At 41.0% G+C, this 17,930-nt stretch overlaps 1 protein-coding gene across 2 annotated transcripts in view; it reads right to left on the bottom strand.

Annotated features, from left to right (window-relative positions):
- ARHGAP42 (Rho GTPase activating protein 42) overlaps positions 1-17,930 on the bottom strand; it is a 215,959-nt gene that overhangs the window by 145,053 nt on the left and 52,976 nt on the right. The window contains exon 2 of one of the 2 annotated variants that reach the window (XM_080376482.1): positions 14,161-17,926. In XM_080376482.1, the coding sequence (XP_080232608.1) occupies positions 14,161-14,314 (154 nt within the window). In that variant the 5' untranslated portion in view covers positions 14,315-17,926. Of the gene's footprint in view, positions 1-14,160; positions 17,927-17,930 lie in introns of those variants that run through there. The other variant, XM_080376483.1, reaches the window with a different exon arrangement.

Genomic DNA, 17,930 nt, shown 5'->3' with positions numbered 1-17,930 from the left:
TTCGTTTGTTTAAGAAAACACCAACTTTTCATATACTTGACATCCTTTTAGAAGCAGAAACCAGCTTTTGGAGAGACAAAATTCCACATAGTAGCTCTTGGATCTCTCAAATAGTAAAACCACGATAAATCCCTCCTTCTAAATTTGTCTCAGAGAGGCACAAATACATTGGAATGAATAAGGAGTTCATGGGGTATCAGACTTCATATTTAAAGAGCCAGCACACTTAATGAAGTTTAACAAAACAGCATGACAAGATTTTTACTAGACAGTATGGCATATTCTACTGAACAGATAAGTATTATCTGAATTATCTGAATAATCTTTTTAGCTTCAGAAAAAAATACTCAACTCCTTCTACGCTATTTTGTTACAAAGTACTAATCATCTGTTTTAAGATTCCTCCTTCTACATTAAAAAATGCCTTTTTTAAAGTAGACAAATCAACTCCAAACAACTTTATAAGAGTATTTAACACACTTACAGATCATAATTTTGTTAATGTCAATGATTTTAAATTAAATTTTAAAAAATTAAATATATATATAAAATATATAGAAATTAAGATGGAAGTGAAATTCCCCTTAATACATAATTGCTGCTTAAATTACTCAACACATGCATATATACAGTAAAAGACGGGGCATACAAAATTACTATCTATACAGACAAAGATAGGCAGAAGTTAAAGATAAATCCCCCGAAACCACAGGCTTTGTTTTACTGTGGGACAACTGAGACAAGAAGAAAGCAAGAACTGGGCATTCAACTGGTCTAATTTTTTATCTGCCAAGAATTTGATATGCAGAAGCTCCAATTCCCACTGGCACAGAAGCTCAGAGTCCCTGTCCCTATTCACTGCACTCAGCCCCTCCTGCATATCCCACAAAGGGGAAGAAATTAAAAAAAACAAAACAACAAAAAAACCCCAAAGATTTCAATCAATATGTTTGAAAACTAAAAAAAAAATAATAAGTAGGCAAAACCAAAAAATCAATCCACTAAAATATCACCCCCCAAGCCACTAGTGTTCACTAACAAAGAGTAATACTGCTGTCCTGTATTTCATTCCATTTGTACAAATATATTCTTGTTTAAGTGTCATTTTAATTTACAAATGGACAAGAGAAGTGTTTGTCAAAATATCATGAAATATCTTTGGGTACATTAAATGTTCCAAAAAAAACCAGTGCAAGACCGGTACTTAACCCAGCAACACAGTAGCCAGTACTTCATAATGACTCCTCAAGACAAGTGACAGAAGCAGGCATGAAAATGTGTTTTTATTGTAAAATAAAGTCTTAAGCTGTATTAAAAACTGTAGCTTCTCACAGAAGACAAACCAAAGAGGCTCTGGAGTGCCAGTGATAACAGGAATTGTAACAGTTTGCATAATGCATATTTTACTATCAAATTATTTGGAAACTGTCAGAAAGCTGGTGGAAAAGAAGATGTGATCTGCAACATTACTTTTGTAAATCTAAGATAATCACTACTCCTAGGGAGATTTGGGATATACTCCATTAAGACACAAGAGCAGAAGAACTGAATCAATAAAACAAAGAATCACATCATTTCTGTGCTGTGGCAACGTAAATAAAATAAGAATAATCATATTTTTAACTTGCTGTATTTCAACTTCATAGAGAAGGCACTAAACAGCAAAAGTAGTATTAAGTACAGTTACCAATACTGTGCAACACAAAAATCAGAAGCTCTTCAGTTTGTATGTAATCGAAGGAAGCAAGTGGATCCTGTGAATCTGTGGGCTACTTAGACCAGAGACCAATTTGCTTCTTGGAGTACACGGGAAAAAGAATGGGGAAATTGTACCTGTTAGAAAACGTGTATTTTTTCACTTTCCAATGAAACCTGAATAAAGAAATGCTAAACCAATGACTTAAGGCATCAACGTTTTCATCTTCCATTCTGCAATCTTGGGATAAACAAAACGTGGTAAGACTTTGCTAAGTATCATCTCAGTTCCCTTCCCCACAGGCAAATGAGTTGTGGCATACTGGCTAGGGTGCAGATGATGGCATGTTCAATGAGCTAAGCAAAAAAAGTTACAGCTGAAGTGCAACTCAAAAAACCTGCCTGAATGTATCAGGAAGTCTCTCGGCATACAAAGATTTGGCTATATAAACAGGAAATGCACTGCTGTGCCTACACCCTGCTTCATAAAATGAAATATTTTGGATTTCTCATGTGACCTTAGGCTCCCAAACAGCATGAAGATGCAGCAGCTCTAAGCTCACACAGCAAAAAGCCAACCATACCAATTGTATTTGTGAGAAAACTTCATTAAGTATATCGTCAAGCCTTACATTTATGCCTACAAGAATTTGCTTGGAGACACACTTCTGTGGTTTTAAATCAGTGTATCTGTCTATTTCCCGATTAAACCAGTCTTGGTAGTAGATGAAAAAACAATGTATAAACAAGAACTGTGAGAATTTTAAGATGTTTGAAGTACTTCAGACAATCTGTATCTCAAGAGGCTAACAAAGCTAAGCTTGTAACCCCACTTCCCTAACATTAAGGAACTTTCAGAAATGTTAACTTTGCTATCTTTACATACATAGCATAGCAAGCTGAACTGAACATATTTATTCAGTGTCCATATATATGGAAATAAAGGTAGTATTACCATCTTCAACTGTTTGGTTTTGTTTCAATGCATATTTGCACATACACGTATAAACACTAAAATATGCCATGCAGTCTAGTATCCAAAACTAAGAAGGGGAAAAGAAAAGAAGAAGAAAAAAGCACACGCTAAAAAAAAAAAAAAGCCAAAAAACCCACCAAAACCACCCTCCCAAGATGGTTGTTACAGCATAACACCTCCATTTCAAATCACAATGATGACACAAAGTAAGGAGAGTACCAGAAGGAACTATCTGAGCATTTTAAAACGTGACAAACATTAAACTATAAAACATCTTAAGGATGTATTCTTTCTAGATTTCAAAGTTCCACACAGACATGTACATTCAAGTAATGTAAACTTGAAGACTTGAAAGCAGACTGAAAATATTTCTTTCTAAGACAATAAGGAACCAATACTATCAACAAGATTAGCTACCATTCAACAGGAGTTTCAGGACTTCAAATCCAACAGGTCTAAGTGAACGGGGCTGTACCAGGGCATGGGGGGAGGGAGTTAAAAAAAAAATAATAAGCCAACAGTTTAAGAGTTTCCAACAATAAAAAGTCCATCACAGTCTTCAGGAAATATCTTACTAACTTTTACAGCTGGACATTTCTAATAATTTGTATAGCTTCTACCAACACTTGGATCTTCATATGCCTTCATCTGTTAGATAGAGAAACATTCCATCAAGATTCTTTTCTGTGATATAAATAAATCTTTAACCTTCTCTTCAGATTAAGCAATTGCAAAAAACATATGCTTTATGGTGCTTGTGGTTTCTAAGGAGCTTGAGCATTTTCATATGCTTTTCATATATTCAAAGATCTTCTCTGACTTTTCACAATTTTTCAGCATTCTCCTGAAAACAAGCAGCAGAACCAGACTCAACACCCATAAACACAATAAATATAGGCAATATCCATAAACCCCTTCCACTTATACTTATAGATATCATACGTTTCTGGCGTCTGTCAGCCTGCAAGCCCACAGAAAGATAGAATCATTCAGGCTGGAAAAGACCTTTAAGATCATAGAGTCCAACCATTAACCTAGCACTGTTAAGCCCACCACGAAACCACATCCCTAAGTGCACGTTCAGCTTATTAAATGTACTCATCTTCCTCCTCCACTAACCAACACTGACTATGAAAAGTAGTTAACTGGCCTGTAGGCAGGCCACATTTGCTACTTCTTGATTTGTTGAAAAGGTCCCCAAACAGACTATACATGGACAACAAAGAGTGACATTTGCTGTGATTCTAACAATTTTCAACTTTTGGAAAAGAAAAGCAAGTTTTCCAACACAGAAGTCTCACCATACTTTTTAAAAACAAAAAGCAGCAGCAAGCAAATTCTTTCTAAAGCAAAGCACTGGCAGTCATCAAGGAGAAACAATGTTGAGAAACTGAAGCGCATTCACTTTCTTGCTACTTCAGTGGTGTGGAATTACATCACCTAATTTAGGAAATTAAGGGAATATATCCTAATATCCATTCTGTACAATATACTCAGATACTAATTCCTAGATGGTGATTTATGAGTCAAAAAACATCTCTTTAGGCATTCATGATGCTTAGGAAGCTGCACTATTTTTTCCAGTTTTACCAGCAGACTTGGAAAATAATATGCTGAAATGGGGGGGGGGGGGGGGGGGGAGGATGTGTCAGGAAAGTAGCACTAGTCATATTGCATTTCAGTAAAAGTATGTGCATATGGTTAATAAAAAATGAATACACCCAAAGATTATTTTAATCCATCTTACTTTGTTGTGGCTTAAACCAAGTCCTGTTTAACCAGACTGTTACCAATGGAAGGTAGCAATTCTTTTCCTCAGGTCTGTTTTCAACTATTGCACCTCTGCCTAGCCTCTGCCGTCTGGCTTCTCAAAGCACAACCCAGCTGGAGAATCCAACCTGTAAGATACTGTGAAATACCAGTCCCCAACTCTTGAAGGCACTGACTGACAACTATTAGTAAGCTTTTTATATGAATAACACACACCAGCTGACACAATTCACAAAAGCATTAAGTACACAAAGCAAACTAGAACCTTTATTATGTTAACTGTACTTTTTATTAAAGAGGCATTAGATCCTTTTTCTTTATGCTAAAACAGACTCTTTACAGAAGTATGGAAGTTACTACAGCTTATATTAGAAGGTATCAGAAGGATAGCACCCAGAGGGACCTCGACAGGCTTGAGACATGGGCCTGTGTGAACCTCATGAAGTTCCACAAGGCCAAGTGCAAGGTCCTGCACATGGGTCACAGCAATCCCAGGCACAAATACAGGCTGGGTGGAGAACGGATTGAGAGCAGCCCGGAGGAGAAAGGCATGGTGGTGTTGGTGGACAAAAAGCTCAACGTGACTGGGCAATATGCACTTGCAGCCCAGGAAGCCAACTGTATCCTAAGCTGCATCAAAAGAAGCACGACCAACAGGTTGAGAAAGGTGATTGTCCCCCCTACTCTGCTCTCGTGAGACCCCACCTGGAGTGCTGCATTCAGCTCTGGGATCCCCAACAAAAGAAGGACATGGACCTGTTGGAGTGAGTCCAGAGGAGGGCCACAAAGATGATCAGAGGCTGGAGCACCTCTCCTGTGAAGCCAGGCTGAGGGAGTTGGGGTTGTTCAGCCTGGAGAAGAAAAGGCTCTGGGGAGACCTTACAGCAGCCTGACAGTGCCTGATGGGGGCTTTTAAGACAGATGGGGATCGATTTTTTTGGTTGGGCCTGTAGCAACAGGACAAGGGGATAATGGCTTTAAACTGAAAGAGGGTAGATTTTCATTAGATATGAGGAAGGAATTCTTTACTGTGAGGGCGGTGAGATGCTGGCACAGGTTGCCCAGAGCAGCTGTGGCTGCCCCATCCCTGGCAGTGCTCGAGGCCAGGCTGGATGGGGCTGTGAGCAACCTGGTCTGGTGGGAGGTGTCCCTGCCCATGGCAGGGGGGGTGGATGTTCTTTAAGGTCCCTTCTAACCCAAACCATTCTATGATTCTATATAGATAAGATACAACTAGGAAACGGCTTTGCGGCAAACACCCAAAAAGAGGAATGTCGATATTATTTGAGGACTAATGGTAAGACCAATCTGATTTAACATTTCCACTCTGACTTTGGAAGAGCTTGGCTGCTACCACAGAGCAGGGAGGCATTACTGACAGAACACTGGACTCCCATCTATGAAAAGGAGGGGAAAAGAAGGAAAAGAAAAAGCAGTGGGGAACAGAAGAAAAATGTTTGAAGTGTCCTCATCTACAAGAAACCAAAGAAGAAAGATTTTCCTAAAGCACAGAAGGCCAAGAATAATCAAAGTAAGAGGCTTATTTGTCCTTGTAATTCTACAGGATCAAATCATAGAATATCAGGTTGGAAGGGACCTCAGTGATCATCTTTCTATTGTTACCCATTTTATTTTTCATCATGATTACAGAGGAAAAATAAACCTGCTGGTGATACCTGCTTTCACTTACGTAGTATCTTTCAGGGAACAAGAGTACCTCTGCAAAGAGACACTACAATGCACATGTGACATGCTAACCTCTCTCCCGTAAGCAACCTGCAAAATATCAAGCAACATCAGCAGCAGTACCAACTATTCAATCTAAGCATTGCAGCACCTTCTATCCTGCTTTGAATGTTAAGCTAAAAGAAGATAAGACTACTGAAGATACACCAAATTTCCATACTATTTTCCCATGCCTGAATAATACTAAACAAAACACCAGCACAACAACAACATGTTGTTTAAGCTCTTGGCATCCTGTGAAATACGAGTTTGCGTAATTCAGGACAGTTGGAAGTTACCAACTTAAATCACTTCCCTGATCTTAAAAATGATACTGTAACATAGCCCAGAGTTCATAACATGCTGTGAAATATATTATCTTTCTAATGAAAGTTATTTGCACTTCACAGGGTGCCAACAGGAGGTTAGATTACAGCCCAACAGTACTCCAATGTCATATTAATATGGAAGAAGGTAAAGATATTTTTCTTCAGTTTAGTATTTACTTCATTGCTACTGCTTATAAGATTCCAAGACTTTTTCACCTTTTAATCATACACTCGAGGAATCCATAGCACCACATAGTCAAAACAACGTAAACACCGATTTCTTTGAATGATCAGTGTTCTCACAGAACATGAACAAAGAACTATCCTGTGAACATTATTATACTACTTTTGTTTCCCCTACTTTTACTTCTCAACTCCTGAACACTTAAAAGCAAATTCAAAGAGAATTAGAAAAAAGCTACTAAAATGACAAGAAATGAGAGAAGCTCTTAGAAGAGAGGATAAGAACAGTTTGTTCAGTCTAGCAAAAGGATGTGATTATTCCCCAAGCAAATTCAAGTAAACAGCAGTACAGAAATGTTGAGTGAAAGGAAAATGAGCATAAACAAGTTTGAATTTCCAGATTAAGTTTATTTTTAATGAGTTACTCAACCCTCAGAGTAACAAGGTTCTAGAACAGCCTTCTAGCAGAAACAGTAAAGATAAAAAATGTTTTTAAAATGGAGTTTGACAAGTAGGGATTTCATGATGTTACACTAGCAGGAGACTGGATTTAACAAAGGAAATCCATGATACCCAATTCTCCTATATTCTGAATTTATTTATTATTACAGTTTTGAGACTACAGGAAGAAAATCAGAAGACAAAGACATAGCACTGGTTTTACATATCATTCAGTAGAAAGGACGACTGCATTGTCCTCTGTATTTTTCAAAGAGGATGGATATGAAATTATTTACTATTACAGGAAACTGCAAATGGCTGTAGCACTTCTGCCCACATAAACCCAAGAGATCTGTACAAGTTCAGTGACCACAGCATCATATTTTCCATTGTAGTAAAGACAATATTCATGAAGCAGCTGGTCTCTTATTAATAGAATTCATTTATCTTATTCACAGCAAATGAAGCACTTAATAGACAACATGCCAGCAAGCCCATTAGGAAACAGATTAAATTTGATCATTTCAGAAATCAGTTTAAAAGTTTGAAAATCCTTATTTAAAAAATTGCACATTTTCTTAAAGCAGAATTGCCATTTTATATGGTATTTGAAACTCATACTCAATCCTTAGGTAACCCGAGGTAATCAGATTACAAAATTTCTCTAAAGAATATCTGTTTCAATACAAAAACACAAGAACATCCATGTTGAGCCATTCAAGGACTTCATTAACACAGTAGTTGTCACTGAGAGTATGGGAACTCACTTGCAGGGATTCTTGGTTCAAAATGAATCATGTGATAGACAGAAAATACTGCACTCTGTAACAGTCCACCACATACTAGTATTTGTTTTCTCCATATATATTTAGCTAAAGATAACATGATAGAGACTGCAGCTGCTTAAACACTAGATAAAGCAATTAGGCTCCTTCTCTGGCCAAGAACCAGCTTATCATTGCTATCTCTGCATGAAAGGCTGAACGCTGTTGGAATTGTTTTTGAGTTACATCCCCAATCCATAGATAACTCAGACATCAGCAGAAGTTGAGCAGGACAGCACAAATGCCTGTCAGAAGTAACAGAACAACAAGGGAGCAGATGACTTCAAAACATTAATGCCAATTACTGAATTTCAACTTCCTTTTAATGGAAAACATTGGGGGGGGGTTGTCAATTGCTAAGGGAATCAAGTATTTAGAGACAATGAAATGTAACCTGTTGTAATGCCCTGCCTCTCATCCAACCCTAACACAATGAGTCCAGTTCTCTTTAAGATCCTTATTGATGATCTGGATGAGGGAATCAGGTGCACCCTCAGTAAGTTTGCAGGCAACACCAAGCTGGCCAGGAATATTGATCTGCTTCAGGGTAGGAAGGCTCTGCAGAGGGATCTGGACAGGCTGGAGTGATGGGCCAAGGACAATTGCATGAAGTTCGACATGGAGAAGTGTCAGCTCCTGCACTTGGGCCACAACAACCCCACGCAACACTACAGGCTTGGGGAAGAGCAGCTGGAAAGCTGCCCAGTGATAAAGGACCTGGGGGTGCTGGCTGACAGCCAGCTGAACATGAGCCAGCCCTGTGCCCAGGTGGCCAAGAAGGTCATCCTGGCTTGTATCAGAAACAGAGTGGCCAGCAGGACAAGGGCAGGGATTGTCCCCCTGTACTCAGCACTGGTGAGGCCGCACCTCTAATACTGGGTTCAGTTTGGGACCCCTCACTGCAAGAGGGATGTAGAAGTGCTGGAGCGTGTCCAGGGAAGGGCAACGGAGCTGTTGAAGGGTCTGGAGCACAAGTCTTATGAGAAACAGCTGAGGGAACTGGGGTTGCTTACCATAGAGAGAAGGAAGCTCAGGGGGACCTTACCACTCTCTCCAACTACCTGACAGGAGGCTGTAGCGAGGTGGGGGTTGGTCTCTTCTCCCAGATAACAAGCAACAGGACAAGAGGAAATGGCCTCAAGTTTGGCCAGGGGAGGTTTATATTGGATATTAGGAAAATTTCCTTCACCAAAAAGGTTATCAAGCATTGGAACAAACTGCCTAGGGAGGTGGTTGAGTCACCCTTCCTGGAGGTATTTACAAGACATGTAGACGTGGCACTTAGGGACATGGTTTAGTGGTGGACTTGGCAGTGCTGGGTTAGCAGTTGGACTTGATCTTAGAGGTCTTTTCCAACCTAAATGATTCTATGATTCTACGATGATTCTATGAAAGGCAAGTTATGCATTTTTGTATTATAGGACTAAAACAACTAGAAGCAATGTTTTCAAAGGCAACATGAGTTATTTCTGAAATTCTCACTAGCATGCTATACTTTTACAACTCCATGTTCACCATCATTGTATCACATAAGGAATATGAAGAAGCTAAAATCTAAATTAATAAAAGAGAATGATTACTATCAAACTTCAGCAGTTATTATTCAATGAACTCAGTCCTGCTCCAGTTAGAATCTGGAAAAGACATTGTAAAGATACAATCTCATGAAAATATGTGAGGCCAGGATATCTGGGAAAATGCATCTCTCTGGAAAGATACAAACAGCTTGGGGTTTTTTACATGAAAAAAATTCCCAGGAGAGGTAACAAGATCACAGGTTCTTCTGCTGTAATTTTGTCTTTTTTTTTTTTTCCCCCAGCCAGCTAACCCTAAAATTTTCATACATATAGACATCACTGTATTTTTATAATTAGGTTTATGAGAGAAGAAAATCACCCCTGAAAACTGTATGCCAAAACAATTTCAAGACAGTCTTTTCTGTTTGGAATTTCTATAAAACCCTGGTAAAAAATACCCCCTCACACTCCCCACAGAAGATGGTATTTACATCTCGTGTCTGTTTCTCCACATGTTAAGTAGGAAAATAAAACTATCACAATTGCTACTAAATTACAAATTCCTAAAGATAATCTGTTGAATCTTATTTATATGACAACATAGCTCTATATTACTGTTTACATCACAAAAAAACACTCAAAAAAGTTACAGCGTTACTTAAAACAGCTGCAAATCCACTGAACTTTCAACCTTTCAACCCAAAACGTATTCGCATCTTTGAGTAGATGAACTTGTTGCTAAAATAGGACAACATGGAGAGGAAGGCCTCAAAAATCAAGGTGAAAAGCTGAAGGCTTCTGCAACAGCAATAAGCCGTGATATCACCTGTACAAGATGCATGTTACTTTTTTGGATTGTTTAATGCAATATTCATTAACTTTGGCAGAACAGTAGGCCTATTATGGAAACTAAAAGCATACAAGTAATTCTATAATGAAATTTCCTATATAATCTATATGATAGCACCCTTGTTTAGGCTGCTTTTTCACAAAGCAACTACAAAGTAACTACTGGCAAAAAGTACAGGAAGAATAGACTTGATGTTTTAATTGAAAACAATCTGGAATCAATGAGAAGGAAAAATTTCTATTTTGCTTCAGGAGTCCAGCCACAGCTGGACCTCACTATGTGAAGCATTTAAGCATATGCACTTTAAACACTCATCTGAACGAACCATTAAATTAGGTGCCGGAAGAAGTTATGAAATCAACAATTACTTAATGATCAAGAAGGCCAGTTGTAGATAATTTTTTCTAAGACGTTTGTGGGTTTTTTTCCTAATTCGTAAGTTAACAACAAAGAAACCCTCCTCCAGGTGCAAAGAAAACTATATACTACTACTTAAATGTGCCTACACAGAGTTAAATCTCTGTTGAAAGATAACTTTTTTAATATAATAGGAACACCTATTATACGCATAAGCTAAGCCTTTCAAGAGATAGTAATGTATTTAGTACCTCAGCTGATTTGAAGAAGAAAACGTAGCCTTACTGCAAATACTAATTGTAGGACAAGGCTGAAATAGTCACAATGGCCATACAAATGTAATGCTGACACCTAAATGAACTGGACCATATAATCTGTGCTCTCCTAGGGTACTCCCAGAGTCTTACATATTTAGAAAGAGAAGGAAACTGTGCAAAAAACACTAGGAAAAGGCTGCTGAGGATTTTGTATGAATCCTATCACTATCAGTTCTCACCGCATTCACAATAAACTGCTGCTTCATGGAACACAGTATTACAGCTCTGCATAACTACTTCGGAAAGCAGCACTCCTCAGAATGAATGCAGTAAAACCACACTAAAATAAAGTCTGACCTTACCCTGGGACCACTCCAATTAAAATGCAAAATGTTTGCATACTACAAGAAGCATATCTCTTCTTCCTTCAATTTACATGGAATCTCATGTCAGGTATTTCTAAACATTGCCTTTTTACAGTAGCTTCTTAGATACTGGACTGTGCACAAATTAGTATTCTGTAACTTTTATAATATAGAATTTTAATTCCACCTGAAAAACAGCGCACGTACTGTGGTTTCATATAGTATCTTATATTTAGGCAACTTAAAAAATATTCTAGTATTTTCTAATCATATTGAGCCAGCTTCACTGTCTCTTCCCTAAACACGGGCAGGAAGGACATGTTCCAAAACTCATTTCCACTGAAGCTCTGCAGCACAGTCTAGATTTTTCCCCCAACAGAACAGAACCTCCAAAACGTAGGTAAATGAAAAATCACAGATCACCTAAAGAGATAAAACATCGAAATAATGCCTATTTTTCTCCAGGGCCTGTAGGTTATTAGATATTCAAAGATCAAATCATAAGAGTTCATCACTGACATCAACTACTTACTCTCCTGGTTTGATTACATTTTCAATGACAATTAAAAAAAAAAAAAAACCACATACACAAAGCCTTGCACCACACTCCACTCATTTTAAAGCTGAGTAGCTAGTATGTTTTAAGGAGTCAGAAGTTCTCTCTACGAAACATACGATAGCACTACTTGCTGTAACAGGTACACTGTCTTTGTAGCATCTACACCAGTCTGTACAGCATAAAGCCAGGTTTTCTACTTGGTTGAGAAAAATCCAGACACAGACACTTCCCCAGTTATCCTAACACAGGAACGAAGGCAGTATGCTGCGCAAAGCATGGTAATGAAACTAAGGGATCTGAAGTGAACAAAAGGAGAAATATTTCTTACTACACTAGACAAGACCTTATTTTCCGAAGGCTAAAAGACACTATAGCACAAAGCATTTTAAAGTTGCACATAGAATACAATAAGCATTGTGTCAGACACAATAACATTTGAAATAAAAAGTTCTAAAAAATCAGGAGAACTCACAAGTTAATCATTACTTGAGACAGAAATACTGCTCCTCAAAGAGGGAGAAAATTGTTAAACATGTAGATAGATGTAGGGTCTAAATTAGCAAGGACTCAAAAGTATTCTTCACAAAAATTCCTTCAAAAAACCAATACTCCTTCTACAGCAAACTGTCTTTGATGACTTAAGAAGAAAGTTGTATTTGTTCGAATTTGATCTGAAATAAAAAGCAGTCAATTTCCAGTGCTAGTCCAGGTCAAAAAAAGTACCCATGTGGCATCCTAACCTATCATTACTATTTGTGCATACCATCTTACAGAACCAGGTTTGTAACAGTAATTTTTTATTACTTACATTTTACCACTTAAAACAAGCTCAAGCCTCCTGTTTCATGGAGAATGCTTTTTAGCAAAGAGAAACTTAAGGTATGACTAAAAACCAAACCTCTTTGATCTCAAAGAATAATGTACAATTGAGTTTTTAGCTATATATACAGACAGATTTTCTATGCATTCTATCACCTCACATTCTGTGGCCATGGATACATGAATTTATTGAATTTAATACAAAGTAACATAAGATGCTAGATTTGTATCCAGCTACTCACAACAACAGAGATGTCTCCAGAAATACATGCACTTCCATGAAAAAAGTCTCAAAAAGACAGTAGCTGCTTTATGTAAAAACAATGCTGCAAACAAACTATACACAGTTGATGCACAAACAAGAACGGTTAACATTCAATCCTGCTGTTGGCTAAACAAAATCTCCGAAATTTGACCTCCTAGCCCAGGTAAAGAAACAAACTTTGGGTTTGGACTCTGGATTAGCATCAGTGTAGGTTTCTCATGAGCTAAGAAGCTCACAGTAACACCTGTTCCCTGTTCACATAAAAAGCAGCACTGCTATGCCTCATCCTACTAAAAAAAAGCATACCATGTCAATGTGGCAGATATTTTTGAGGATTAAAGTGATTCTTTTCCTCGAACATCTCATGTTGCAGCGCGAGAAGCTGTAAATTACTTCCTTGCTCTACCTGAAGGAAAGCTCTGGGTAACAGGTAAGAGAGATCCTAGGTGACTTCAAGACAAGAAGTAGGTGGCAGAGTCACAGGAGAGGAGGGCAAGCCCAGTCGCGCAATGCTCACGGCAATTGCTAGTTTTCACTCAATGCTTTTCAAAGCACGAGGGACGTTTTCATGCCCTGCGAAGCTGTCAGCTCACAACTCACGGAGCTTTAAAAAAGCACAAAACTGTTCACCCTTGCCTGTTCTTCTCTTCTTTCAGAATCTTTCAAAATACATAAAAGTTAATCTACTACATCAGGATGGGGGGGGGGGGGGGGGGAGGGGAGGGGGGGGGGCGGGATGTAAGGGTGTGAGAGAAACTCTCTTTCACATAGATTCACTTCAGTGTCTTGCTTTGCTTTTGGAGATTTAGGGACATCTCCGTTACCTAAAGATACCTGAGCACGGCCGACGCCCCAGGCCGAGCCCCCCCGGCAGCACTGCACGCCTGGTCCGTACGGCGCTCTACACGGCGACATTCAGCGCCCAAGCCCTCGCCCCAGTCCCCGGCGGGACCCCGTGCCCCGGCCGCTGCCCCGGCCCCGCCGGGGAGGGTGCGGCAGGGCCCCGCGCCGCCCCCGCTCTCCCGGGAAACCCACCCAGCCCCGCCGCCGGCCGGGCGAGGCGAGGCGAGGCGGAGCGGCGAGGGAGAGGGGGAGAAAGTTGACGAGGCGCTTTTCCGCGGCCGCCGGCAGGGGAGCCCGCTCCCGGCGCCCATTCAAACAAAAGAAGCCCCCTCGCCTGCCCGCCGCCCCCGGCTCCCCCGCGCCCCGGCCCCGCCGCCCGACTCACTTCGCAGGGCCCCGATGAGGAGGCTGCCGTCCTTAATCAGCTCCTTGATGAACTTGTTCGTCCTCTCCAGCTCGATCTCGTGACACTTCAGGCGCTCCCTGAAATCCGGGCTGTCCAAGTAGGAGTCGCTGAACTCCAGTGTGGGCAGCCCCATGGCAGCGGCGGAGCGGCCGCAGCCCCCGGCCGGCGGCGCAGGGGCGGGCGGCTGAAGGAGGGCCGCGCCGAGAGACGGCGCTGAGGGCACAGGGGAAAGCGGGGCAGAGGCGAGAAGCGACTGCCGTCCCGCTCCGCCTTCCCGGAGAGGCTCCCGACCCGCTGCACCGGCGCCCGCCGCGCCGGCGGCGAGGCAGACGGCCCTTGGCGGCGGAGGCAGCGCGCTCCGGTCGCTGTCACCCAGCTACATGCTGTCCCGGGGCACCGCGGGCTCCCAGCGCCGCCGCCGCTTCCGGCAGCGCTCCCTCTTCCTCCCTCCCCGGCCCTAACTTCAGAGCGAACCTCCCCCGGCCCGGCCGAGGACGCCCTCCTCCCGGCGCGGCATGCTCACACGCCGGGGACGCGGCCCGGCAGTGCCCGCCCCTCGCTCGCCACCGCCCCCTCCGCTCTCGGCCGTCCCGCGGCGGCGCGGCCGGGCCCTGGCCCGGCTCGGGGTGCGGCGGAGGGGGGCGGACGGCCCGCACGGTCCGGTGAGGGCCGGCGCTCCCCCTCGCTCTACCTGAGGCGTTGGGAGGCCCAGGGGAGGGAGGATCCACCTCAGGGGCTGGGAGGCTTAGGGCTGTTTAGAACCCTGCGCTTGGAGGAGGCCGGTTTATGTCAGCGGCTGGGGTGGAGGGAGCAGCCCGCCTTCGCTGGGGGGGACAGCGGCCAGCCCGGTGTCCACTACAGCGAGAGGAGCGGGGGGTGCTTGGGCCTCAGGCAGTCAGCCCCGGCGTGCCTGCTGTGCAGGGGGATCCTCTGTGAGAGCCCAGCGCGGCCCTGGTCAGCCTGCCCGGTGGGCCTGTGCGGGCCTGTGGCGGGGCAGTGCTCCAGGAGAGGTGGGTGGTGAGAGGAGAGAGCGGGGTGCGAAGGAGGAGGAGGCAGTGGAGACCAAGGAAATACAAAAGATAGGAACATCCATGTTCTGCCTTGGCACTGGGATGCTGTACCAGGATAGCTGAACCAAATCCACCCTAAAGAGGAGCATCAAGAAACTGCGAGCCCAGTTACCACAGGAAAGTTGTTACTTTCCAAGTACATGAGTGGGCTTATCTCAGTAAACAGAAGCACTTTGGAATATTCTTGTATGTTTATCTGGAGTGGTTTTTTCCAGATGTACAGTGTCAATATGCAAGTATGTATACAAATGTACGTGCTGGGTTTGAGGAGAGCTGTCTGTAAACACAGCTTCAAGTCAGCAACAGCTACATTGGAGTACCTCAGGACAGCCCACCTCTTGCCAAAAATATCTTTCAAAAAGACAGTGATACTCCCCTGTTAGCTGTGCACACACTCCTACAAATCATTCACAGTCTCCATATTTACACAACTCAACACGAAAGTGGAGGAAGGCTCAAAGCCGCTGCGTGTTGTAGTTCCTTGATGCAAATTGTGTTCTTCACACTTCTTAATCCTGCATTAAAACTCACTTCTTATTCACAATAGATTGTTGTGTCAGAAATGCAGAAAAGAGGCTGCAATTTCTAACCACATGGCCTGTAGAATTTGTTGAAGTGAAAAAAAAAAACCTCTTTTTTTTACAAGGTTGGAACTTCTTGGCCACATGACTAACTCTGAGCTAGCTGTCAGTGTTGCTAGTAATCGATCCATTGAAGACTTTTAATTCACAGTGATCACAAAACTCTGTTCATCAATGTGTCATCTCAGACAAATTCTTTTTCTAATAATAGGAAGAATAAGACTGGAAAGGACTGTCGGGTTAACAAGTTTGTTTCCTTGATTTTTCAGATAATAGCATGTAATCTCAATTGTAAAATAATAAACCTCATTTAAAATCCAGTTGAACTACTGGAAGGATGTTCCAAGTAGAAATTTTCTGATTATTAAAAACCTAATTTTAAGCCTACATATATTCACAGAGTAATTTTAGACACGTTTGTTCTTTCTTCAGCGTTATCTGTAGCTGAAAAGATTCTTTGCCTTCTACCATGTATATCTTCATTGATGTAGTTCTAGAATGCAAAAATATAATCTCTAAGCCAGCTAAATAAATCAAAGCTTTCTGTCATAAAATAAAATATTAATTTCCTTCCTTATTCTCATAGTTCTTGTCTAGATGTCTTCAAGTTTGGTTTCATCTTACTTGATCATGGTTTACTGAAATTATACGCAAGACCTTGTTTAGCCATGTTAGTGACTACGATGCTGTGCTAAACACCTTTGATAAGAATTATATTTGTCTATTTCATGGTGAAATTATTTCTGTGGCTTTGCTAAGTCACTTAGATCTTTCTTTTCCTCTTTTTTCAACCAGCAGGTTCCAAAGTTAGAGCAGAGATATTCATTGGTTGCAAAAACAAGTACTTAGCATTTTAGTTCAAAGTAATTACTCTGGTAATCAGGATGACTCATTTCTTACTATATCATGATCTCATCTTCAGAAGTTCCATAACCACATTGCTGCTTTTCGTATCAGGATCATGAATGGAAATATTAATGAGACCAATACTAATAGTGTACTCAGTAAGATTTACTAAGAACTTCCCTCCAGTCTGACATCCTTCCTCCAAGTAACTTGCCATTATCCATTTAATGGGTTCTGCATGTTTCTCAGAACAACCCACACCTTTCTTAGCTGAACTGAGAATTTCCCAGCATGCAGTGTATCGAATATCCTGAAAAATCGTACTAGTTCACATGTACTGTTCTTCCCTTTCCTTAGAAAAAGCTTTTATTTTAAAATAAATATATTTGTTAAGAAGGATCTTTGTTTCATAAAGCAATATGTGATCAGATGTTCATCCAACCCTACATTATCTTCCACAGAGAAAAGGTTTTTAGTTAACCTGTGAGCTTAAAGAGCATTTATGGCTGCATCTGGAGGAAGATATAGTAAATGAGTGATTTGGCATACCTGCAGAGGGGTTAACTTGATGAAAAACTTGATGAAAATCTTGATGAAAAGATGTCTTAGTATGTGTTTTGTGTTGGAGTTAGGTAGAACCATGTAATTTTTTGCTTTCTAGAAAACCCAAGGTATTTGAAGGTACATTTGGGAAGCATAGAAAGGTTTAAGCTTTACAGTGAGCAGGAAATAAACATATTTGTCTTTATTTATTTATTTATTTTCCCTGAGAAGATTCCAGTGTAGGGCCCTAGTAGAACACTAAGTTTCAAGACTTCAAAAGATGGAAGAAACTGGGGAGAAGCCTAGGCATACCAAAAAGAGTCTTTCTTGAAAACTACCAGTATGCTATAAGTGGGTGAACTACACTGAAAGATGTAATTTAGACAACTAAGTAGGTAGAAGCACCAGTCCCTTAAGTAGAATGCTCTAGTAAATGAGTTAGCCTGATGTTATCAGTAGCTGTGAAGAGGTAAATGAAAAAGGAGATACCTTTTTTTCTGAACCCTGGGGAGCTTTGTCCTTTTTCATCCACTTCTCTGTTTGTTATTCTGAGCTTATCCTAAAATCTTACATGTTAATGAGGTCAGATCAATTCTTTCAGATTTCTCCATTTTAAATATAAATACTGAAGTATAATTTCCGATCAATGGCTCTAGTCTGGCTAGAGAATCATAGAATCATAGAATTGTTTAGATTGGAGAAGACCTTT

This window comes from Falco punctatus (genome assembly GCF_963210335.1).
Source record: "Falco punctatus genome assembly, chromosome: 2".
Lineage (NCBI taxonomy): Eukaryota > Metazoa > Chordata > Aves > Falconiformes > Falconidae > Falco > Falco punctatus.
The sequence above is the reverse complement of the archived record's forward strand: the minus strand, read 5'-3'. Positions and strand labels throughout refer to the sequence as shown.